The sequence below is a fragment of the Peromyscus eremicus genome, chromosome 11 (assembly GCF_949786415.1).
Source record: "Peromyscus eremicus chromosome 11, PerEre_H2_v1, whole genome shotgun sequence".
Classification (NCBI taxonomy): domain Eukaryota; kingdom Metazoa; phylum Chordata; class Mammalia; order Rodentia; family Cricetidae; genus Peromyscus; species Peromyscus eremicus.
The window spans coordinates 32,649,037-32,670,755 of NC_081427.1; the positions used below are offsets into that span (position 1 = coordinate 32,649,037).

Below are 21,719 nucleotides of genomic sequence, written 5' to 3' on the forward strand. Positions count from 1 at the left end.
AACAGTTCCTAATTGTCTCTCTCAAATGAGCGGCAGCTGCTGGTTTGAGCTACTGGCGGGTTCCTAGCGTGTGTGCATGCTCGACCTGCAGTATGGTGGGAATGAGGCCTCTGCAAGTGGCACATTAAGCTGTGTGGTGGATTTAGCTTTTGCTAGTACAAAACAAAACAAAAAAAAAAAAAAAGAGGTTTCTGGGCTACACGCTGCTTTGATAGAAGCATAGACCCACTATTTCTGAGAGTTGATGGCTCCCAGAGCTGGCGGAAAACGTACCACCGCCATGTTGGGAAGCTGAAGTGGGCGGAGCCAGCAGCCATAGCGTCAGCGCCATTTCAGGCTTAGAAGGCTGCAGTTTAAAGCAATAGGCTCAAGCTAATATAAAAAAAATAAGCCACGTAAAGATGGCTACCACACAGAGAATCTGGATTATGTTCTCTTTGATATTCGTAACTGAAGAAAAACATTTGATTACAAAAGCTGTTGAGTTATGCCAAAATGTATATTTTAAAGGTACCTTGACTTCAAAATTTGGATGTAAGGATATGTTGCTTTGGAAAGGAGGCTCTGCTTTTGTTTCCACAGAAAGCCAGAGGCTATGGATTTGTTCCAGATTAAGATACATCAGGTTTGACCAGCCAAGACCACCTGAAAGGTCTCCGATGACACCATGGCCCAGATGATCCAACATCCAGAAGTGTTTCAAGGCAACTGGCTCAGACAATACAGCCTCATGGACTATTCTATAATCCTAAAATTTTCTTTGTGTCCCCATAAGATACAGCGCCCCCCTCCAGCAGGAAGTAGCAAGAGAAGCTACGCCCAAATTCCCAAATATACCAAGCTGACTTTGGAGATGTGTAAAGGTTAAAACCTTCCTTTTTAAGAAAAGAAAAGGGGAAGTGCTGTGGGATGGTCTGTATGTCAAATGCTCTGATTGATCAATAAATAAAACACTGATTGGCCAGTGGCCAGGCAGGAAGTATAGGCGGGACTAACAGAGAGGAGAATGGAGAGAACAGGAAGCTGGGTGGGGAGACACTGCCAGCCGCCATGATGAGAAACAGCTTGTGAAGATGCCGGTAAGCCACGAGCCATGTGGCAAGGTATAGATTTATGGAAATGGATTAATTTAAGCTGTAAGAACAGTTAGCAAGAAGCCTACCATGGCCATACAGTTTGTAACCAATATAAGTCTCTGTGTTTACTTGGTCGGATCTGAGGCTGTGGGACTGGCAGGTGATAGAGATTTGTCCTGACTGTGGGCCAGGCAGGAAAACTCTAGCTACAAAAAGGAGCTTATAATCCAGCAAGAAAGAAAAACAGTCACAACACAAAATGATGGGTGCTTAGGAGAAAGACATTCAATATGTTTTAGGTTCCGGGGAGGGGACATTCTTGTCCTGTGGAAGGATTGGAAGTGGCCAAATGGGCCAAAATGTGAAGGACTCTTCTAATACATTCTGATGGCAAATTATGAGCTTAGAGATGGGGATATAAACGAAGAGGAAAATCTGGTGAGCACACAGTAAGCACAAAGCCTACCAGAATGAAGGGATGATCCTAAGCAGAGAGAACCCGATAGACATTCAGCATAGAGCTGCCTTACTTCAGTGTGCAGGCCTGTGATTCTCCAGAAGTGGTAGAGTCCTCAAAAGCAGGGTGACCTTTGGGGAGGCTGTTCTAGTCACAGGATGTTTGGCAATGTCTCTAGCCTCTACCTACTAGACGCCAGTAGTACTCGCTCCCAAAAGTAACAGTCAAAACATGTCTTCAGGCACTGTCAGATGTTCTCAAGAGTCTGTTGACAACAGCCAGTGTGGCAGTTAGGAGGGGCTTTCAGAGGCCACAAGATGCACAAGATGATTCTTTCTAAAGCAATTTCCACAAGAGGTAAGTCATTAAAAGCATGACTTGTATATTAAAAGAAGAGAACAGCACTGACGGGGAAGCATGCATAGCTCACACTGGATGAAAAAGCAAACGCATGGGAATTATTAGAAACTTCACAGTTACGCCAGGTTTGCACCCAGGGTTTCACTGCACCTGCCTGCTGCCATCTGCACCTCTCTAGGGCTGGCTTTTCAGCAGGTTTAATTCAGTGCATGGACAGAAAACCACATAGCAGGAACAAGAGACAGTGGGAGCTCAGATGCTAATGATTTTATCTTGGGCTCCTCACGGTTACAGTGGAATTTCAGAACTTGAAAATTGGTAGCTCCATGGGGACTGAGCTGCTTTGAAGCTCCGCGGAGTAGGAAACCCCTCCCAGCCAACACTGTGACTGAAAAGATTAGCTATTCTTCCAAGGAAAATAGGTCTTACAAACTCAAAGCCTGAGAGCTGGGAAATGGAATTATTCATTTTGCAAATAACCAACTAACACAATAAATTAATTAAAGCAAGCAGCAAATATTTTCACAGGCCAGTGAGCTATTGCTAAAGGTTAGAGTACAATTCGAGTACAGCGTTGGTTAAATGTCACTGCATTACCGCACTGGGACTTTCAGAGTTGAGTTGTGTTAGCTAATTCAAATATTCAACCTCAATGTGTATCACTTCCCAAAACCCCAAGTACCAGACACCATTCTACTTGACAGCTGGACTTTATGTTCAGCTTGCATTACTTCTGAGAGTTACACATACTATTTTTGAATGCAAAGTAAGAACAATACTTCTGTGGGGGCAGAATGAATAGAAAGGCACTGAAAAATCCTCCTAGGACATAAATTATCTTAAGAACAGCTCCACTCCAAGGATGAGCCAAAAGCCAATGGAACAGCAATGTTACCTCAAGCATCGTGGCAGTTGCCAAAAGGCCTGATCTGTTCATTCTCTCAGTTGCTAATATATTCGATGTCCCTGTCAATCAGCAGGCTGATAATGAAAGGCAAAGCATGTGACTCCAGGAGCAGAGGAAACTACAATGTGAGTCCCCAACTCAAAGAAACTCTCTACTTGTGTTCAGTTCACAACCTCGGCATGAAGTCAGTGGCCTGGTGCAGACTTAAGCAACTCCACCTTTAGAGGATGCTGGCTCATGCTAATAAGACCTACATTACAGAACGATAAGCATTACCTACAATCAAAACCCCAGTGCACCAGCCTGACACTATGCATCCACTACCACTTCCTCTATCCACAAAAACCTGACACATATCCACTTGGGGTTGGCCAATAGAAGGCTCAAGCAGAAGACCCCAGCAGATATCTTAGCCCACCAAGGTCACTGTAATTTGGTGATGGTCTTTTACCAAAATGTCATAGTTTCTCTTGGGTGGATCTCTCCTGCTACCAGCCTTTAAAAATAAAGTAGAATAGCTCTCTGTAGGACTTCCTCATCATTTGTGAGTTTCCTTCATGCTCTCCCAATCCTTGTAAATTGCCTTGTCTTGAACTCTTCTCAATACACCATGCAAGGGTGTGTTCTCTATTTACAGGCAGGACCCTGCCTAACCCATAAATGCCTCCATCTGCATTTCTTCCATTATCTCAGCTGAGACTGAATGAGAGAGATCTCAAAGACTAGACAGGTCATTTCCCTCCTTTGTCATAAATAGAGTAAATTCTCTCCAGGAGAAGACAAAGAATCAGGTTCAAATTGTTGCTGATATTTGACACAGGACTAAACTAGTAGCAACAGAAAAGGTTGAAAAAGCATACAGTGAACTTACCCGCATTGATGAGGTCAGCATCAGCTTCATGTTGTAGTGGGTATGGCCCCTGTCAAATACAGCACACATCCAGTGAGCTAACAGAATCACGTTGCCCTTCCTCCCCCCCATCACATCCCCAAACTATCAATAGCTCCTCTGAAGATCTAGAGAGCTAACATCCAAAGACTGAGGCAAACTTCTCAAAAGTAACTCATGGGTCTTCACAAATCTTTTTCTCGTATTGATTATGACTGGGTAGGTGAGAAATAGTTCCTAAAATTACCAGTCTGCTTTAAGAAAAGTCATTCTTGCCGGGCGGTGGTGGCGCACGCCTTTAATCCCAGCACTCGGGAGGCAGAGGCAGGTGGATCTTTGTGAGTTCGAGGCCAGCCTGGTCTACAGAGTGAGTTCCAGGAAAGGCGCAAAGCTACACAGAGAAACCCTGTCTCAAAAAACCAAAAAAAAAAAAAAAAAAAAGAAAAGTCATTCTTCAGTGCCTGCTATGTAGGTATCAAGCATGGTTAGTCTTTTGACATTGTACCATAACAATGTTGTCTACAAACTTCATGCAAGAATCACACAAACTAGGTGTGAGCGTGCTTCTGTGTGTGTGTGAGTGCACATGTGCATTTCTAGTACTTTTTCTTTGTGTTCGTTTCATTTTATTATTATTATTATTATTATTATTATTATTAGTTGTTGTTGGTAGTGGTGGTGGTTTTTTTCCTGTTGTTTTCTAAAGGGAGGGAGAAAGGTGGTGTGGAGTTGGAAGGGTAGGGAGGATCTGGAAGGAAAAGGGGGAGGGAGATCAGAATATGTTGCATGAAAGCCCCCATCCCAACCCAGAAGCTATCTCCAATTGACAACTGTTCACAAAGGAAAAATTAGCTTCTCCCCAACTGAGTCTAACCAGGTCTACAAACAGTACTTAAGCAAAGGACCCATGCCCAGCAGTAGATGGTCAAGAAAAAATGAACCCAATGGTATTTTTGGAGGGTTTTCATCTCATAACCCTTTTTCTGGGCTTGTTTATATATTATGGTTTCTGATTTTGTGTTTTCATGGGATCTCTGTGTGAGAGAGTGAGTGTGTGTGTGTCTACATCTGTATGTGTTTCTTTGCTCTTTCTTCTACTATTTTTCTGTTTGTTTGGTCCTATTCTGGTTGGTGGGCTTGTTTGTTTTCTTTTTTTAGTTGCCTGTTTGTTCTCTAATGAGAAAAGGAGAGAGGGGTGAATTTGTGTGGGTGGGGAGGTAGGGAAAATCTAGGAAGATTTGGGGGAAGGGAAATCATGATCTGAATATACTGTATAAAAATCTATTCTCAATAAAAATTAAAATTATTTTAAAAAGTATATGTTGCATAAAAAATGTATTCTCAATAATAAAAAAGAAAAACAATAACAAAATAATCTCCTGTTTTCAGTTTGTGATCTTTGTTGGGTTGAATACCTAGTTTGGTCCACATGGAGCCTACAGGCTCCAGTTAAACCTACCTGCAACCCTTTCTGGTAGGACAGTGAATGCCACCTACACTTGTGTTATTTGGCTACAAAGACTTAGAACAGCAGTTCTTTTGTTTTGGTATACAACACTTTGGAGGTCTGAATTTGAGATTCTAATTTTACCTCTCCCTGTTATCTACATATGGGTATCCTTATGTTCCCTTCACTCCATTCTTCTCAGTAAGATATTTTAAAAATATAATTGTATATGTTTGTATATGTATATACATGCATGCATGCACATACAAACATGTGTATATATGGGTAGGTTTTGGTGGAGATCAAAATGAGGACTTCACATGCTATGCATATGTTTTCTACTACATTTGAGGTATAACCTTGAGCTAATTTTGTATTCATTTTTACAAACTAAAATGAATGGAGCCAAGCACTTTTATATAATGACATATACTAACAGAAAGGGAGAAAGGGGGAAAGAAAAGATGTATGAGTTAAGAATGAGTGAATACTGGCTATGCATTTTTAATACACTCCCAAAGAAGGACTAAAAGCTATCCTATACATAAACTGAGTTGACACCTCATGTTTTAGGCCTCTGCCCCTTTCTCTTGCAATGCCCAATGTGGATAATTCACCTAAACTTACTTATTCTGTCTTCAAAATGAAAAGCTGACCACTCTAGACAACCTCAAGGGTTCCTCTAAAGTGTGAGTCTTTGACTTCACTAGGAATCTGCCTCTGTCAGACAGACACACAGCATTTTTGTGTCCCTGAAATAGCCAGGAGATGGCTCAGCCAATCACTATCTACTATGTACCTGTGATCATCACACATATTAACCATACAGGGGAAATATATATATATATATATATATATATATATATTATCACAGTAATAGTAGAAGTCTACTGAGAAGCAATAAAACACTGGGAAATTATCCTGAGTAAACTACAAATATCATTTGCTATAGTCCACAGTTAAAGAAAAGTTGAACTGTCATCTTACCAAACCCAAGACTCCATTCTCACTTTGGAGATGAACAGTCATATTTGGACTGATGAAGTTGCTGGCCAGAAGAGGTATTCCTATACCCAAGTTAGCTGGGAGAAAGACGTTAAGGCACAACACAGCAAAAGCAGAGATGGTGCTGTAAGTCTTCACACACATAAATCAGAACAAGAATCTTCCTTAGAGGTAAATGGTTACGAATATAATAACTGAATGTAGTCTCTGGGCACTCATTGATAATCCTCCAGAAAGAAAAATCTCTAATTAGTCCCTGTCTTCTCGATAACATTAATATGCTTTATCACAAAGATCAAAGGAGTAGCTTCAGAAGATAACCAAGGTCATTTGAACAGTTTTTTTACAACATACTTTATTTTTATTAATGCGTTCGGCAAGCTTGGATTAATACATTCAGGACTGACATTAAGAATAGTTTGGCCTTTATTTAAAACCTATTTTCACTATACAAAACCCTCACTAAAAAGAAAGATGATTTAAAATTCCAAAAAGACAACATCATTTTTTAAATTTAAAGAAAAGAATTCTGATCAGACCAAACTGCCATTTAAAGTCCATCTGTTCTGATGGCTGTAGTAACACTTATTGGTAAGCATATCTGAGACAAAATCAGGAAAGTGGACAGGATGCATTTCAGCAAACACTCTGAGGGCATAGGTACCATGAAGGTCCAAGAACAGGAGGGTCCCTTGTCCCTTACATGATCTCAGTAGGTCAACGCTGATTTGTTCTCCATGGTGTGAGACTAATCCTGTTCTCAACGTAGGCAGAAGAAGCAGATCAGAAATCTTTTCTCCACTGTTCTACATGATCACCTCTCAGAAGACCTCACCAGAACTAACTTAAAAAAAAAAAAATAGTACTCTGAATCACAGCCAGAGAGAAGGGGAGGGCAGCATTTACGTAGTTTACATATAACATCAAATTACCAATTACCAAGGCCAAAAGGATAATGCAATGGCCCAGGTCACTTCTTGTGGATACAGGAAGTCTGTGAAACTACACTGGCAGCTCCTTGGTTCACAGTGTAACCAACCACAGTCAAAAGTCAGTGTAATTTGTACTTCATTTCTCAGTCATGATAGAGCATGTTGTGAACTAATTCTATTATGGACAACTATTTTCAGGTAAGCACAACCCTAGTGGCAAACCCTGACCCTAAGCTTTATCAACATATTCAATTATTGTATTACTTTTTAAATACTTTAGTAAGAAGCACGGTGTGGTGATGTACTCGCTTAATCCAGTACTCAAGAGACAGAGGCCGATGGATCTCTGTGAGTTTGAGGCTAGCCTGGTCTACATAGTGACTTCCAGGACAGCCAAGGCTATTTCTTGGGGGAGAAAAGTAAATAAACATAAACAAAATACTTCAGTAAGACATATACCAGGAAACAAATGGCTATGCACAATTAGTGTTAGCTAAGGTAGGTAACAGAGAAAGACCATTAAGATGAAATGAGTTACATACATTTGTCGTAGGCAATACAGCAACAGTGAATAAAGAACCACACCGAGGAGCCATCATCATATGGAACGAGTACTGCAGTATGTGCTTACATATCAATGGTGGGTCAGCTGAGAAAAGCCCGGTGGCTGATACCCACTCAATCCAGGCTGACTCCCTCCCTTGCCCATGCAGAAGACAGACGATGACCAACAGACACTCTCTCTTGCCCTGTGTGAATTCTCACCACAGCGCAAGTGCAAATTGAAAAAAAAAAATCAAGAAATAAAGAGGGGTAGAGGTGAAAATAAAAGAGGAATGGAAAATTCTCTCAGTCAAGAGACAGTGGAAATGACTGCAACTCATAGGGAAGGGAAACTCGTAGAATGGACAGTTTCTAGAAAGTTCTATCTGCCTCAGGTCTGTCTATACGTACAACTTCACTAGAGTCAAAAGTCCATAAATATTTATCTTGTTATACGCTATGTGCAATATAGTTCCACATCTAGTATATTGAAAATTATCAAAATGGTGAACGCATACTGAAAATAAACAAAATGGTAAATAATGAAACTGTTATTTAAGTGCATTCAAACTTCAGGCACTAATTGTACAGAATCATGTCTGCTCTGGTATTTTTTTTTTCTTTTGCCAAAGATAAAAGGTGGGAAGTACAGAATTTGAATCATTCATTGAGTACCTTTACAAAACATCAGACAAAAGAGTGCATTCATAGGATCTTTTTCAAAGGAAGCAGCGGCTTGCTAAGCAGTGGGATTTTATGGCTCGTGGAGTAATCAAATGTCAGGACACCAGGAAAATAAATAGCGCTGATGACAACAGTCATTCTAAGATTTAAAGCCCTCACCTTGAGTAGTGAATGGCTCCTCCTCAAACTTCTGGCTAAATACCAAACTGTCCCAAAAAATGTAGTGTACATTCGACAATTTAAGTGTATTTTAGTTGCCATCAAGAAGGCAAACCGATCACAAACATCGACTTCCCATATCTTGCTACCTCTGTATTACATATCCCATTTTGTAAAGTCTGACTACTTTTAAAGTTAAAAAACTAGACAAGAATCATTACTCACAGGCCTAGCAGCCTGTTGATCATAGACAATCAAGGCCTGCATATTTGGTGGAGCTCAGGCTGATAAAGGATACCATACATGCCATCCTCAAACTCCAGAGCAGCTCTCTTGATGATCCGCTCCCTGACATCTTCTCCAGGCTTACCAGATTTGGCTTCTCCAGCTCCCTCCTTTCGGAGTGATAAACGCTTCAAAGTAAGTAGAAACAAATGATTCACATTTAAGATCTGCTTTCCAATTTCTCATTGCTTCAATATAAAAATTTGCAGGAAAAAAAAATAGCACTTATTCCCAGTAGGAGGTAAGTCTACAATATAATGGAACATTTTTTTAAAAAGAATGCACGAGTGATATTTCATGATGGAGATCATTCTTTAGGAAGTAAATAAAGCAGGTCAGATTTCTTTGAAAGGGAAGACAGACCTGCTCGCACTGTGAAGCAAACAATCCCCTGTCATTGCCGTTTTGACTAGTGCACTGTTCTACCTACGACTTGACAGCTGAATTCTCCTTAGGTGTTCAGAAACTGAGCCTGAATAAAAGAAAAGACACGGGCCCTGGACATCTGTTTCCTGGGGCTGTCAGAATGCGCTTACCAGGTGGTGCTGAGGCCAACTGCCTATTTCCACCTGCAGACTCTAGATGGGTTCTGCTATGTGTGCATCACAGGATAATGGAAACAGCCAGAAAACGGTTTCCATCACTAAATCTCCTTCAAACAGACTGGTCTGTTTGTAAATATCCTATCCTAGAACCTGATAGCAGGCTAGGATTGCATATTGCCTCTTGCTCTGATTCCTAATAACCCCTATTATATATCTATTGTGGTGCTATTCCCTAGAAACTTTTGAATCTTGATATCAATTGAGACCTGGTAGTTCAGTCATTGTGGAAAAGCCCCAGTGTGCCTAGTACCCAACCCCTGGACACCTTCACACCCATCATCTGCCCATAGCTCAAAGCTAGTTAAAAATTAATTCTTTCTTTATTCCATGAAAGGATAGAACTATTCCAAAACAGACAGATACTTCTGAGCAAGCATTAAGACTTCAGACCTAATTATTCACCTCTACCCTCTAGGAGAGCTATCCAAAATCAGGGATCATAAACTGCAACTATTAGAGAATCCTGGCAGATACGACAGCCTTCAAAATCACAAGATGTAGAGACACTGTTATGCTGGGCAGAAGCACAATCGGTACCCAGTTCCTCTCCAATGGACACACCACAAGTGTCTACTTGAGACTCAGAGTAACAGTGTTCTGCTCTAACCTTCTATCATTTGGAATGGCCTAAGAGACATGTGTCTCTGGTAACTAGATCCAAATATAAAAAGCTCTGCAAATTACCTCAATTCTTTTCTCATATTTTTCTCCCTTTATAAGGCGGTGTACATAAATCTTCGGAATGTGGATATCTTCTGGGGCAAATGATCCAATGTCTACAATTTCTTCAACCTAGAGAAAAAGAAAAAAAAATGTTAAGTAAGACAGTCATAGCTTAAAATGAACATGTTTATGTTTTTAAAAGTAAAACATATACAAATTCATGTCCTACTTGTGAATACAGTATAAATAATATGCACATGTATCTACATAAAGGCATGTAATATATACCATACCTTTTAAACCCACAACTGACAAGAAGCCCAAATCCATATGTATTAACGCAAAACTCAGGACATAAAGTGACAGATCTTAGCCTTTTCCAAAAGAACTTTGGTTACAAATTCATCCAATTTATCAGGGCAGCTGCTTGGACTTTCATAAATTGCAGCTCTGCAATGCAGAGCTCAAAAGCACACTTCTTAAAATTAGTGAGAGATTTATCACATCAAAGACAAAAATCTGTAACAACATCTGTGTGGTCAATTGAGGAGGTTTTTAAATATAGATGCGAATGCCATTCACGGCCATTTTTCATTTTTCCTGTTGTTCACTTCAGAATCGTGACGAACTGTCATCATTGAAATAATTTTACTCAAAGATGGATAATTGATTTTAATATGGAAATTTCAAGATGGAATTATTAAGTAATAACTAGAAATAGTCAAATTAATTCTAATCAGAGTCATTCACAGGCATTTTGCAATAATATAAAATGTCCCCAAGTTAATCTGCTATTTTAGGATTCCTTTTTTTTTTTTTTTACTGCAAGATAAATGAACTAAGAATGACAAGGAGTCAAGGAAAAACTAATCTCAACATTGAATTCTGGTTAAAGCTAATTTTGGTTAAAGAATTAGCTTTCTCATGACAAATGTATAATCAGCTTAATGGATTTCGCACTCGCTATGGCTCAACTCTTGGATGCTCCCCGTGGTCTATGTGAAAAGATTTGGAGCATCCTCAGGTCACTTAGGGGAGGTTAACTCTTACGGAACTGTATCCCCTTCATCTGTGCATTATGCTCTCTGACCACAGTGAGGTACGCAAGTTGTTCCATCACACATCCCCCCATGACTACCATCTACCACCCACCAGAGGCCCAAAGGCAGTGGGCCTGTCTGATCATGAAAGAGCAATTCAAAGCCATAAGCCCAAAACAATCCTTTCCTCTTCATGACATAATTACCAAATCTTTTATTATAGTGACAGAAATCTAATACAATGCCTAAGGCAAATAATTATTTGCTTAAATGAGCTGACTTATTTAAAGGAGAGTTACTCTGAACTTGACATCTAAAATATTAAAAAAAAACTATCCAGAAGTCTGTGGAGTTCAGTCCTCACTATGTTATTCTGCCATGCTGTCTCTCACCAGGTTCCTGCCACAGAGAAGGAAACAGATTACAGGAGATATTCAGTTATTACACAATGCCCCCAGGCAGAAGACCAGTACACAAGGTGAGAACTATTTTTCTGATAAGAAAGATCTGGGCAAAAACTAAAATGTCAGGGAAGAATCATGTGGCATCCACATTGAGTTAGTGTGTGGAGATGGACTTGGGAACAAGCAAGAAGGAGAGAGGACGGAAGGGGCGTATCCTTCTATAGGGCAAGACAAGAGGACGTCCTGCCCTAGACTCTTGTCTTCCCCACCGAACCTTTCTGATATTCCCATGGCATATTCATATTCATTGTCATTCATAATCTCCCTCTCTCTCTCTCCCTCCTTTCCTCCTTCTCCCACTCTCTCCCCGCTTCTCTCTTCTCTGTGTATGTGGTATATATACAGGTTTGTAAGGGTGTATGCATGTACATGTGCAGGTGCACATACATGCACGTGTATGTGGAGGCCAGAAACTGACAATCTTCCCTTTTATTTCTTTTAGAAAAGATTCTTCACTGAACCTGTAACTCATCACTTTGGCTAGGCCCACTGGCCCAGGAGCTCCAGGGACCCAGGGGGTACCCATGCGGGCTGCCATGCTTGACTTTATTACTTCCCGGGGATCCAAAATCAGGCCCTCGTGTTATACAGCGAGCACTTGACTCACTTAGCCATCTGCCCAGTCCCTGTCCTGACATTTTGTTCTATAGAGTGGGGATTGGGTTAAAAAGATCTGAAAGTAGTTCTGAGCAGTTAAGCATTGTCCCTATGTCTGAACTAGATTCCAACTTTGAGCCTTTACTGCTCATTCATAACTTTACATTGTTCTATTTAAGCCTTCAATGAAGTTCTTGACTTTAAAAATGTGTTTCTATTATACTGAGAATATATATGAAGGCTTATTATTCATGAAACTATTAACCACAGAATTTATTGTAAAGTCAGAAACAACATCAATGTTCAACAGTAGGGAATTGATAGAAATGAATACCATGTGTCCTAACACAATGAACCAATATTATGCTTTTGTAATACTGGACAGCATCTCACAATTTAATGTTTCATAAAAATACAAGACATTTTTTACAAGCAAATATATATACATCAACGCAACTACATTATTTTCCTTTTTTCTTTCTTGATAAACATATTAATTACAAAAATAGTAGATATTTGGACACTCGCATATTGTACTAATCAATCCAGGGTAATTAGCATTTCCTCTCAGCACAATTATGTTTAGACCTATGAAAAGCAGAAGCACAATGAAGTGCTAATAATACCTCTCTGGGTAGCTGTACCAGTTATTTTTCTGGGAGGGGCTGCTTGCAGAGGCCAGAGGACAACCTGGGGTGCCATTCCTCAGGCACCTCCCACCTTGTTTTTTGAAACAGTTTCTCGCTGACCTGGAACTGACCAAGTAGCTAGACTACCAGGCCAACAGATCCAGGAATTGGCCTGTTTTTGCCTCCCAGGGTTGGGATTACAAGCATTCATCTTGCCAGGGGTTTCTAAATATGGGTTGTGGGTTGTGGGAACTGTGCCCGGGTCCTCACACTTACAAGCAGGCACTTTCCTGACCGGCATGTGTCTCCAGCTCTGTGAAAGATAATTTTGTTTCCTTTAAAGAGGAAACCTAAAAAAGTCTGGGGATTTGGGTAGAGTGCCCAGGACCTCACAAATGCTAAGCACACACTCTGCCACCGACTTCCATCTCCATGAATGTCATGTATTCAAAAGGCACAAGAGATACTGAATAGATGGCTTCCCAAACCAGGAAATATAAAGAATGGAGCATGTGAGAGAATTCACAGACATATACCTAACGAACAGGGCATGGTAATAAGAAAATAGAAAAGCTGTAAAAATCAATTACAACGCTAGGAAATAAATACAGAATCCTTTTCCCTACTATCCTGATGACCATAACGTGAATTCTGTCCCATGCCTAGCATTACTCCAGTCGGTCTGGCCTCCAGAGCTCTTGCTGGAATTACAATAGCGGCTTCCTAATGTGGATACCCAAGTACTCTTTAGCAAGATCAAGGAAAACAATGATGAGGGGAAAAAGAGAGAGTGGTCCTTACTCGAACTGGAAACCTCAAGAGTAAACAAAAACTATTGACTTTTCTGTCTCCACCAAGTAATTTCTTCAAAACTTACGAAATCGAGGCCAAGTTTCATGACTAAGGACAATTATAACTTTCACAACAAAACACAATAAACGCGCCCTAGTTTAAAAATTTTAAAAAGCAAAAATTCAGTTAAACATAATCAGCTCCACACTTCATAGTGTGAATTTCCGTATTGTAGAAAATGCATGCGCAGCATTTGTCAAAACAATACCAACACACGACTGTGCTGAACACTTCTAGACAAACAAACAAGGCTTTCTGGGTGTCGGCTAGCAGAGCTCGTAGCAAATATTTGAAGTACAAACCAAAGGGAGAAAATCTGTTTTCAGACAATCTATGAGGATTCAAGGACAACAAAGCAGCAGAGGCCGAAATATCCGCGTGGTGTTTATGCACAGGGCTGAAGATCATTCCCATCTTCTGTGATCTTGAGACACATCCAGAAAGAGCCAACAAGGTGATTAAAAGTCCAAGGTGATCAAGTTATAACACAGGCAAGAAAGGAAATCTTTCAACAATGAAGTGAGCTCCATCCAGGCCCTCAGTAAAGATAACAGAAGACAGTACCAGAGCAAAATCAAAGGTCAGGGGTGGAGTGGGGGTGGGGAAACGGGCAAATGTAAGCATCCTTGGAGAAGCTCAAGATCGAAGAACAGTAGCTAAGAACAACCCGGCCTTCTCACTGCCACTATGAATAGTTCGCACACAGCGCCATCTGGTACAGCTCAGAATCCAGACACTTGAGGTTGCGCTAATTAGTACCTGTCTTCTCTCAGTCATTAGTAGGAAACTCGAGGCTAGGAAATGCTAATCGTTATTGATCCGAACTTTGTTTTTAAAGGTTTCCTCTCTCTGCCTTGCACTGCCCCTACTTTTTAAGTCTGAAATTGTAGTTTAAAGCCCTGAGGGGGCAAAAAAAAAAAAGTAGTCATCCCTGGTGATAACGTATTTCTCTCCACTTGGACAACATCTCAGGGAGAACAGAGCAGCTGTGAGGGAACACTTTAAGTGGTAACCTCAGTTTGCGACATCCACAAATATGGGCCAGGTCCTAGAATCTGTTAGTGAAATGGCTGCAGGGCAGCAGTCCGTGCAAAGTGAGGGCCCTGAGGAGGCGAGGAAAAGGCTCCCGTCCGCACTTCCGCTGTCACGGAAGGTTACCGAGAACACTCTTCATGTGTCAAAAAAAAAATGGTCCACGTCTGAAGGAGAGGTGCTTTGGATGACAGTTCCACCCAGAGAAGGAGACGAGAAAGAGGAAGGAAGGAGAAATATTTATCTTTTGGAAAAACGCAAAGAGGCAAAAGAAATCCAACAGACGATGACTCCCTGCTTAAGCCTCAGGCTAAGACAGAATATGGCCAGTTAAAACATATGGGAAAATAACATGGAGCTTAAAAGACCAAGAACAAAAATGCACATGGACATCTAAACAAACCAAAGGTCATGAACCTAGGAAAGGGACTGGTAGGAATGGAGGTGGGGTCGGTGGGAACGGGAGGGAGGTAAGAGACAGGAGCGGGAGGAGGGGGGGAAATTAGAATAATATATATATATGTATATATATATATATATACACATATGTACATATATATATATATATAATTATCAGAAAACAAAATCAATCATTAAAAACAAACATGAGAAACAATGGATTTCTGGGCCCTTCCTGAACATCTCCCTACAGTCTGACCTCCAGCCAGTCCCTTGACCTGTCTGTTCCTCCGTGTCCTCATTTCAATGTGGACTTCTAAAAGAGGGGGTGCAGCGTAGAATCATGGACAGCCTTTGCTGTCACCGAAGGGGCCACTGCACACCAGCAGGCTGCTGTATTTTTGAGTCTTACCGAAGGATGTTGGCGCATTTTCAAAAAGCGTAAGGAGGAAAGAAAAGGGGGTGCCTAGGAAAATTCCACCAGGATTCAGTAGCCATAATACTTGTGCTTCGCTTAATCACTGCATTTTCTTTTAGATCCTCGGTACTGTTAGCTCTAATGGCAAGTGCTTGGATTTTTACTTAACATCTATAGCTCGGTCATGTTTGCCCTTACAGCATCATTCTCTACTCACACCCTACCTCCACTGAACAGCTTTTCCTTCTTGTAGCCTACCAGAAACTGGTGCTACCTCACACACTCTCTAGGTATTGTAAGCTGTATTACTTCACATCTGGAACAAAATAAGTAAAAATGAGAGTATGCTTATCACATTGGAGAATGATACAAAACCAGAAAGAATAGCCAATAAAAATGGTGTCTACTGGTTTAGAAAATAAGAATAAGAATAAGGTTAGGCCATCTGGATAAGCGAGACAGTTGTTTGGCTTGAACTATTTGGGGGGGCCCCAGGCAGTGGGACCAGGACCTGTCCCTGGTGACTTTTTGGAACCTGGTGCCTATGGTAAGACACTTTGTGCATCCTTGGTGCAGGGAGGAGGGGCTTGGATCTGCCTCAACAGAGTCTATAGGGCTTTGCTGACTCCCCATGGGAGACCTTGCCTTGGAGGAAGTAGGAATGGGGTGGGGGGTAGGTTGGGTGGGAAGGCTGGCAGGGTGGGAACAGGGAGGACAGGGGAATCTGTGATTGATATGTAAAATGAATAGAAAATCTCTTAATTAAGAAAAAAAGAATAAGGTTGAAGAAGTTCACAGGAATTAAAGCTAATACCATAAAATGATGCCTGAGCTTCCTATTCTTAAAATAATAACAGTGTTTGTTGAAAACATAACAAAAGGGCTTAGTGAACCACCAGCATAAAGACAGCAAAGACATCACCATCCAAAAGTACAGATGCTTTCTCTCCACTTGCTAGCCAACCTCAGAGTCTGGGTGGCCACCTTCAGCTTAACGTTTCTCATGACCGAGCAAAAGCAACCCTTCTTCCCACATATGGGTTGTTTCAGAATGTGGGCTGTGCATGAAAATGACTGCAGCAGTGGGAGCCCCTTTTAGAGTTTCGGTTAAAATAATTCTGCGACAACTGTGCCGTACAGCATAATCAGTAGGACATATTAACCCAAAAAGGTAGGAATATGAGCATGAAACATCCCAATAGCTTTTTTTTTTTTTTGTAATTTGTAATTACTGTTTTTTTAATGCAAAAATAGTTTAAAAACATTCTTTTTCATCTTCGTCATCTCTAATAACAAGTCCAAACAGCCTAGCTTGGCCTATTCTGGTATTCTGCTTATAATTTGTCTGACAAAAAAAAAATGCCAGTCTTCACTGAATGCATAATTTTATAATGTATGCTTTCATAACATGTAAAGTACATTCCCAATGTCCATCTTTTACTTGCCACTTTTTTTCTAAGTGAAAACTTCATTAAGTCTTTAACAAATCCAGAGACATCATTAAATGGAATACATCTAGCCAAAAGAATAAAATATTTCTAACATTTTCATTCATAGCACTCGATAATAGTAAGAAGAAATTACACCATTATCACACACTCCAGGAAAATCAGGGAGACACAGTGTAATTAATAGAATGAAAATAAGAAGTTCTCTGTGAGGAGAGTTACAAAAAACAGGAAGATTAAAACCTGTGGAGATTTACAGCCCCAAACTCATGGTGTTGACAAATTAAACTTTAAAGGTTAACGCCAAACCTTTCCAAGGTTATTCTCCAAGACGTTCCCTTTCATTTGGGGCTGTTAATCATCCTTGGAGCTCTTTATAACCTAAGAACACAAAGGAGCACATAAACTACTCCGTGGAATTGGGTTAAATGCTAACATTTCCAGGACACAGTTGATGTTGCTAACTCTAAAGGAGACTGTGACTGGAATTCCATTTGTCAATGACTCAATAATCCCCGAACTGGACATCATTTAGTACTCTCAGGCCAGCAAAGCTTTCCTCACCACCTTCCTCTTTCACATAGTCTCCACTCTGGTTCCTACAGAGCGGAAAATATAAAGTACAGTTCTGTTCATTTCAGTTCGAAAATTAAAATGTTGTATTTGGTTTTTCCTGACTAAGTGTGAGGGGGCCACAAAATGCAAAAGTCAACATACCTCAGAACAAAATGCCCCTTTTCTTCCCTGTAGGTCGGTTTCTAAAACTCTATCATTGAGCCCCACAGAAATCGAAACACATCCATCACATTCTCCTCTACAATGTGAGCATCAAGATCAAAATGTCTAGCCAGTAGTATAAACCAAAGGGCCGGACAATGAGCTTTTCCAGCAAACATCGTTTGGGGCCAGATTTTCACAACAAGCAATCACAACACACAGACATCACCAGAGAAAGCAAGGTCTACACAGCGTCTACTTGACTTGTGGAGCTCATCCCTGAAACTCAGTGGGTATGTAAGTTAATCATGTTAACTTACATAATGTTAGTTAATGAGATAGCCTTTACATATCTCATTAACTAACATTATGGCTTGCTCTATTTTAGCCGAATAATAAAGGTCTCCTAAGCGAGATACACTATCTCTTCCATCGGATAGAACCAAACACAACCAATTACAACATTCCTCCCTTCCCTTTCTTCCCTCCAGTTCCCCCACTAAAGAAAAGTAGATGTGGCTGGCTGAACATAAGTAAATCCAGTGTGGTGGGACCCACATGTAATCCCAGCACTTGAGAGGCTGAGATAAAAGGACTGACAGAAGGTGGTGGCCTGCTGAGCTACATTAGGTATCCCAGGCTAGCCTGAAAACCAACCAACCAACCAACCAACCAACCAACAACAAAAGTAAATGGTGTTAATACGTTGTAAGAGAAACCTTTGTCCACGTGATACTTACACCATGCATTGTAATGACTTCTATGATTAAAAAAAAAAATAAAAAGACAACAGACTGCTACAAAGAGAATGCAGATGTGGAGTCAAATGTTAAATTCCTGCCTTGAGACCATCTAAGATGGTGTTCTTATGTAACTCACCAAAGGCCAATTTCTAAAACGTGAAAGTCAAAGTGTAAATGATGCCCAATAATCTTTCCAATCCTCCCAGGTTGTCCATTTGCCTTATTTCTGGAATATTCTATAAACAAGTCCATAAAGGATACACATTATTGGACAGTGTCTTTTTTATTATTCTGGGTCATTGATATGCTGGATCAAAATCTGTTCCCTATTACTAGGCACATGCTGCTAAATGCCACACATGATTTTAATTCTGTGTCACACAGTTTATCTCCCTCCCACTCTCAGTACTTGGCACACCAATTTTCTCCTGACTAACAAGGCTGTTGCACTCACAAGAGCAGATTACATGCCACCAATCTATAGCCCTTTACATATCTCATTAACTAACATTATGGCTTGCTCTATTTTAGCCAAATAATAAAGGTCTCCTTAGCAAGATACACTATCTCTTCCAGCCAGCATTAAAAGGCACACTTGAAGATAAAATGATCCCAGAAAAGTCAGAGGAAGCTGGTCACAGTAATAAGGAAGGGAATATCAGAACAACGGGGAGCATATTACTACGTCTCAGCTCGGGACCTGGCAATGGCCTGAAATATAAAGCCGCCAGAAAGAATTCCTGAGAAAAACACATTTTTTCCTTTCTTACACCAAGGCATGATAATGATATCAATCAAGCAGAATGGGTAGAGTATTTCTAAGCTTGGGAAGTGATGCTTATATTGCAAAATGTCTGGCTCAGAGACTAACATCACTTAATGAGCATCTATTATGTGCACGCATCATGCCCCATGCTGGCAACACAGAGGTAAGTCATGACAAGGTCATAGGAGATACTCAAGATTTTCATGGAGAAGACCAGATAATCACAGCAATAAATGGCAATAAATGCTGTGATAGAGGAGAGCCCCACAGAGAGGACAGAAAGGGCACCATGAAAAGGACAGAGAAGACATTCTAGGTATCAGGACTGTCAGGGTGAAGGCATGGAGTCCAAAACAGTTGGAAGCTATTGGTGAAATGTGGAAAGATATTATTTGAGAAAGCTCGGGATACATAGGAATGGGAGGGGGTCAGAAAAAAAAGGTTCAGAATGTTTAATTATATGCAATAATGAACCTAATTTTAGAAAGAGTATCAAAAGTAACAACTGCTCACTTGAACAACAACAAAAAAAAAGGTAATTTTCTTCATTCTTGAAAAAATTCACAAGTTCCCTTAGCTAATGCCACTAGAGCAGTTTCTTTTGATTATTGTGGCTTCTCTCCAAGAAGAAATTTTTAAAATTGTAGCAATTAACTTCCTTTACTCATCAATTTTTGGCTATACACCTGGACTCTTCTAGCGCACGAGTAACAAGCCACTGGTATGTTTGAATATATTCTAATTTTAGTAGATAAACTAAATTCAAACTACAAGAGTGATGTATGCAAACGGGCTCCTAAGACTCACAACCACTAGCATTGAAGAGCTCCCTGGGGAAAGGTTTTTGTTTTTCCTCTCACATATTTCATGCTAAAATCATTTATGAACGTCATGACTGTAAAATGCTTTCTTCATTCAGAGATATTCACGAACCATAACAACACACCCTGGAGATGAGCCCCTTAAAAAAAAAGCAGTTAATTTAAAATACTAAACAATGTTGCATAAGCCCTAATTATTGCTTCAGTATTTGTAGAGTCAATCTATATTTGAAGTGAGGAAAAAAAAATAACATTTTTGACAAGGTCTCTGGAAGGAGTGAGGAAAGCCAGTATTATTTTTAGTGGGAGTGACTTTAAAATCCCAAGCTAAAGTCTTAACACAAACATGGGATGAATTGATAAGTAGGCCAGAAGTTGTTAGTTAACTAAAAGAGGAAATGGAATTTTTATCCCTTTTGCAGCAAGACAGTTTTGTAAGAGTCTACTTGGTTGATGTCAGTCACACTACACTTATTTAATAACCATTTCAGAGGATATAATAGGTACAGATTACAAAACCATTATGTCATGTTAAAAATAACACCCTCTGGCCCATCTTTTCTTTGTGTGAACAGAATCTACATTCTCACTTACAACCAGATGATTGCGTGAGAAATTATGACTATGAGATTTCAAGAGCTGGCTCAAAATAAGGACTCAAGAAAGCATTTGACTGGCGTTTTATTTAGGGAACAGGCTCTGTAGGAACAGCTGCTGGCCATGGCCACCTTTCTCCACATTTACTTCAGTAACTGCGGGCACTGCTGTAGGCTCACAATGCTCTTCCTCCTCCAATATGCTACCTACCTGCAGACAGCAAAATTCTTGTTAGGGTCATGCAGACAGGAAGATTCTCCGGGTTGCTAAGTTCAAACTCCAAGTGTCTTGGACTGTGATAGCCCATAAAGATTTCCTAGTGAGATCGGAGCTTGCTTTACACAGCAGGGCTGCATTGGGGGATGGCTGGACCACATGCAACGTCACCAGGTGTTTGTGATGGTCTGCACTTGGCTGTGCTGGGGGAGGTCTTTTGCTCCACCCCTTGGCATTTCTTTAAAAAGCCCTTTAATGGAGACAGAAGGGCCAATGGATTAGGATCCAGGCCCTCCCGAGCTATCCTATATTGTCTAACTGTATGTCTCCTTATACTTCTATATACAAATTTTTCACTTCTCCCTCCTCAAGAGTACCCTGGGGGAAAAAGAAGGAGCATGTCTCCCTCACTGGACATGTGTGCCAACCACACTCCAGAACCTTATCATTCTCCCTCTGAAACAATTCCTCATCTAAGTGGGATACTCAAGATCATTTGGTCCTAGCTACAGAGATTTCATAGTGATGTAAGCTGATATGGAAGCTACTAGGAGTAGGCTCCTACCCAGGCTGGATCTGGAGCACTACAGTACTGTACTGCCAAGGGGCAATAGTGGTATGTCTGTTGCAGGAGGAATGGGGATAACCAACCGCTTTCTCATTGGGGCATGTTCTACAGGAGGGAATTCACAGTATAGAATAAACCTGGTCAAAAGCCCATGGCTAGGGAGGTCATGGGCAATAGGAGGAACTTATTATTGTTTTGCCAAATGGTCCTATTATTAAACTTCCTTCTAAATCTTTATGCTTAGACCATACATTATGCAGCTCTTGGCATTGGTCAGAGAAGCTTGTTCCAGTGGACAACAGTCAATGCAGGACTCTTAGCTAGGCAATGCATTAAGGACAAGCAATGGTGATTGCTTGGCAATAGAGGGGGCATTTATATGTCCCTTTGCCCACAAAGG

General features: G+C 40.6%; 1 protein-coding gene across 1 annotated transcript in view; it reads right to left on the minus strand.

Moving 5' to 3' along the window:
* Oxct1 (3-oxoacid CoA-transferase 1) overlaps window positions 1–21,719 on the minus strand; it is a 134,662-nt gene that overhangs the window by 56,094 nt on the left and 56,849 nt on the right. The window contains exons 8-11 of the mRNA XM_059276320.1: window positions 10,034–10,141; window positions 8,758–8,872; window positions 6,124–6,218; window positions 3,672–3,720 (exon numbers count right to left, since the gene is read on the minus strand). Of these exons, the coding sequence (XP_059132303.1) occupies window positions 3,672–3,720; window positions 6,124–6,218; window positions 8,758–8,872; window positions 10,034–10,141 (367 nt within the window). The remainder of the gene's footprint in view (window positions 1–3,671; window positions 3,721–6,123; window positions 6,219–8,757; window positions 8,873–10,033; window positions 10,142–21,719) is intronic.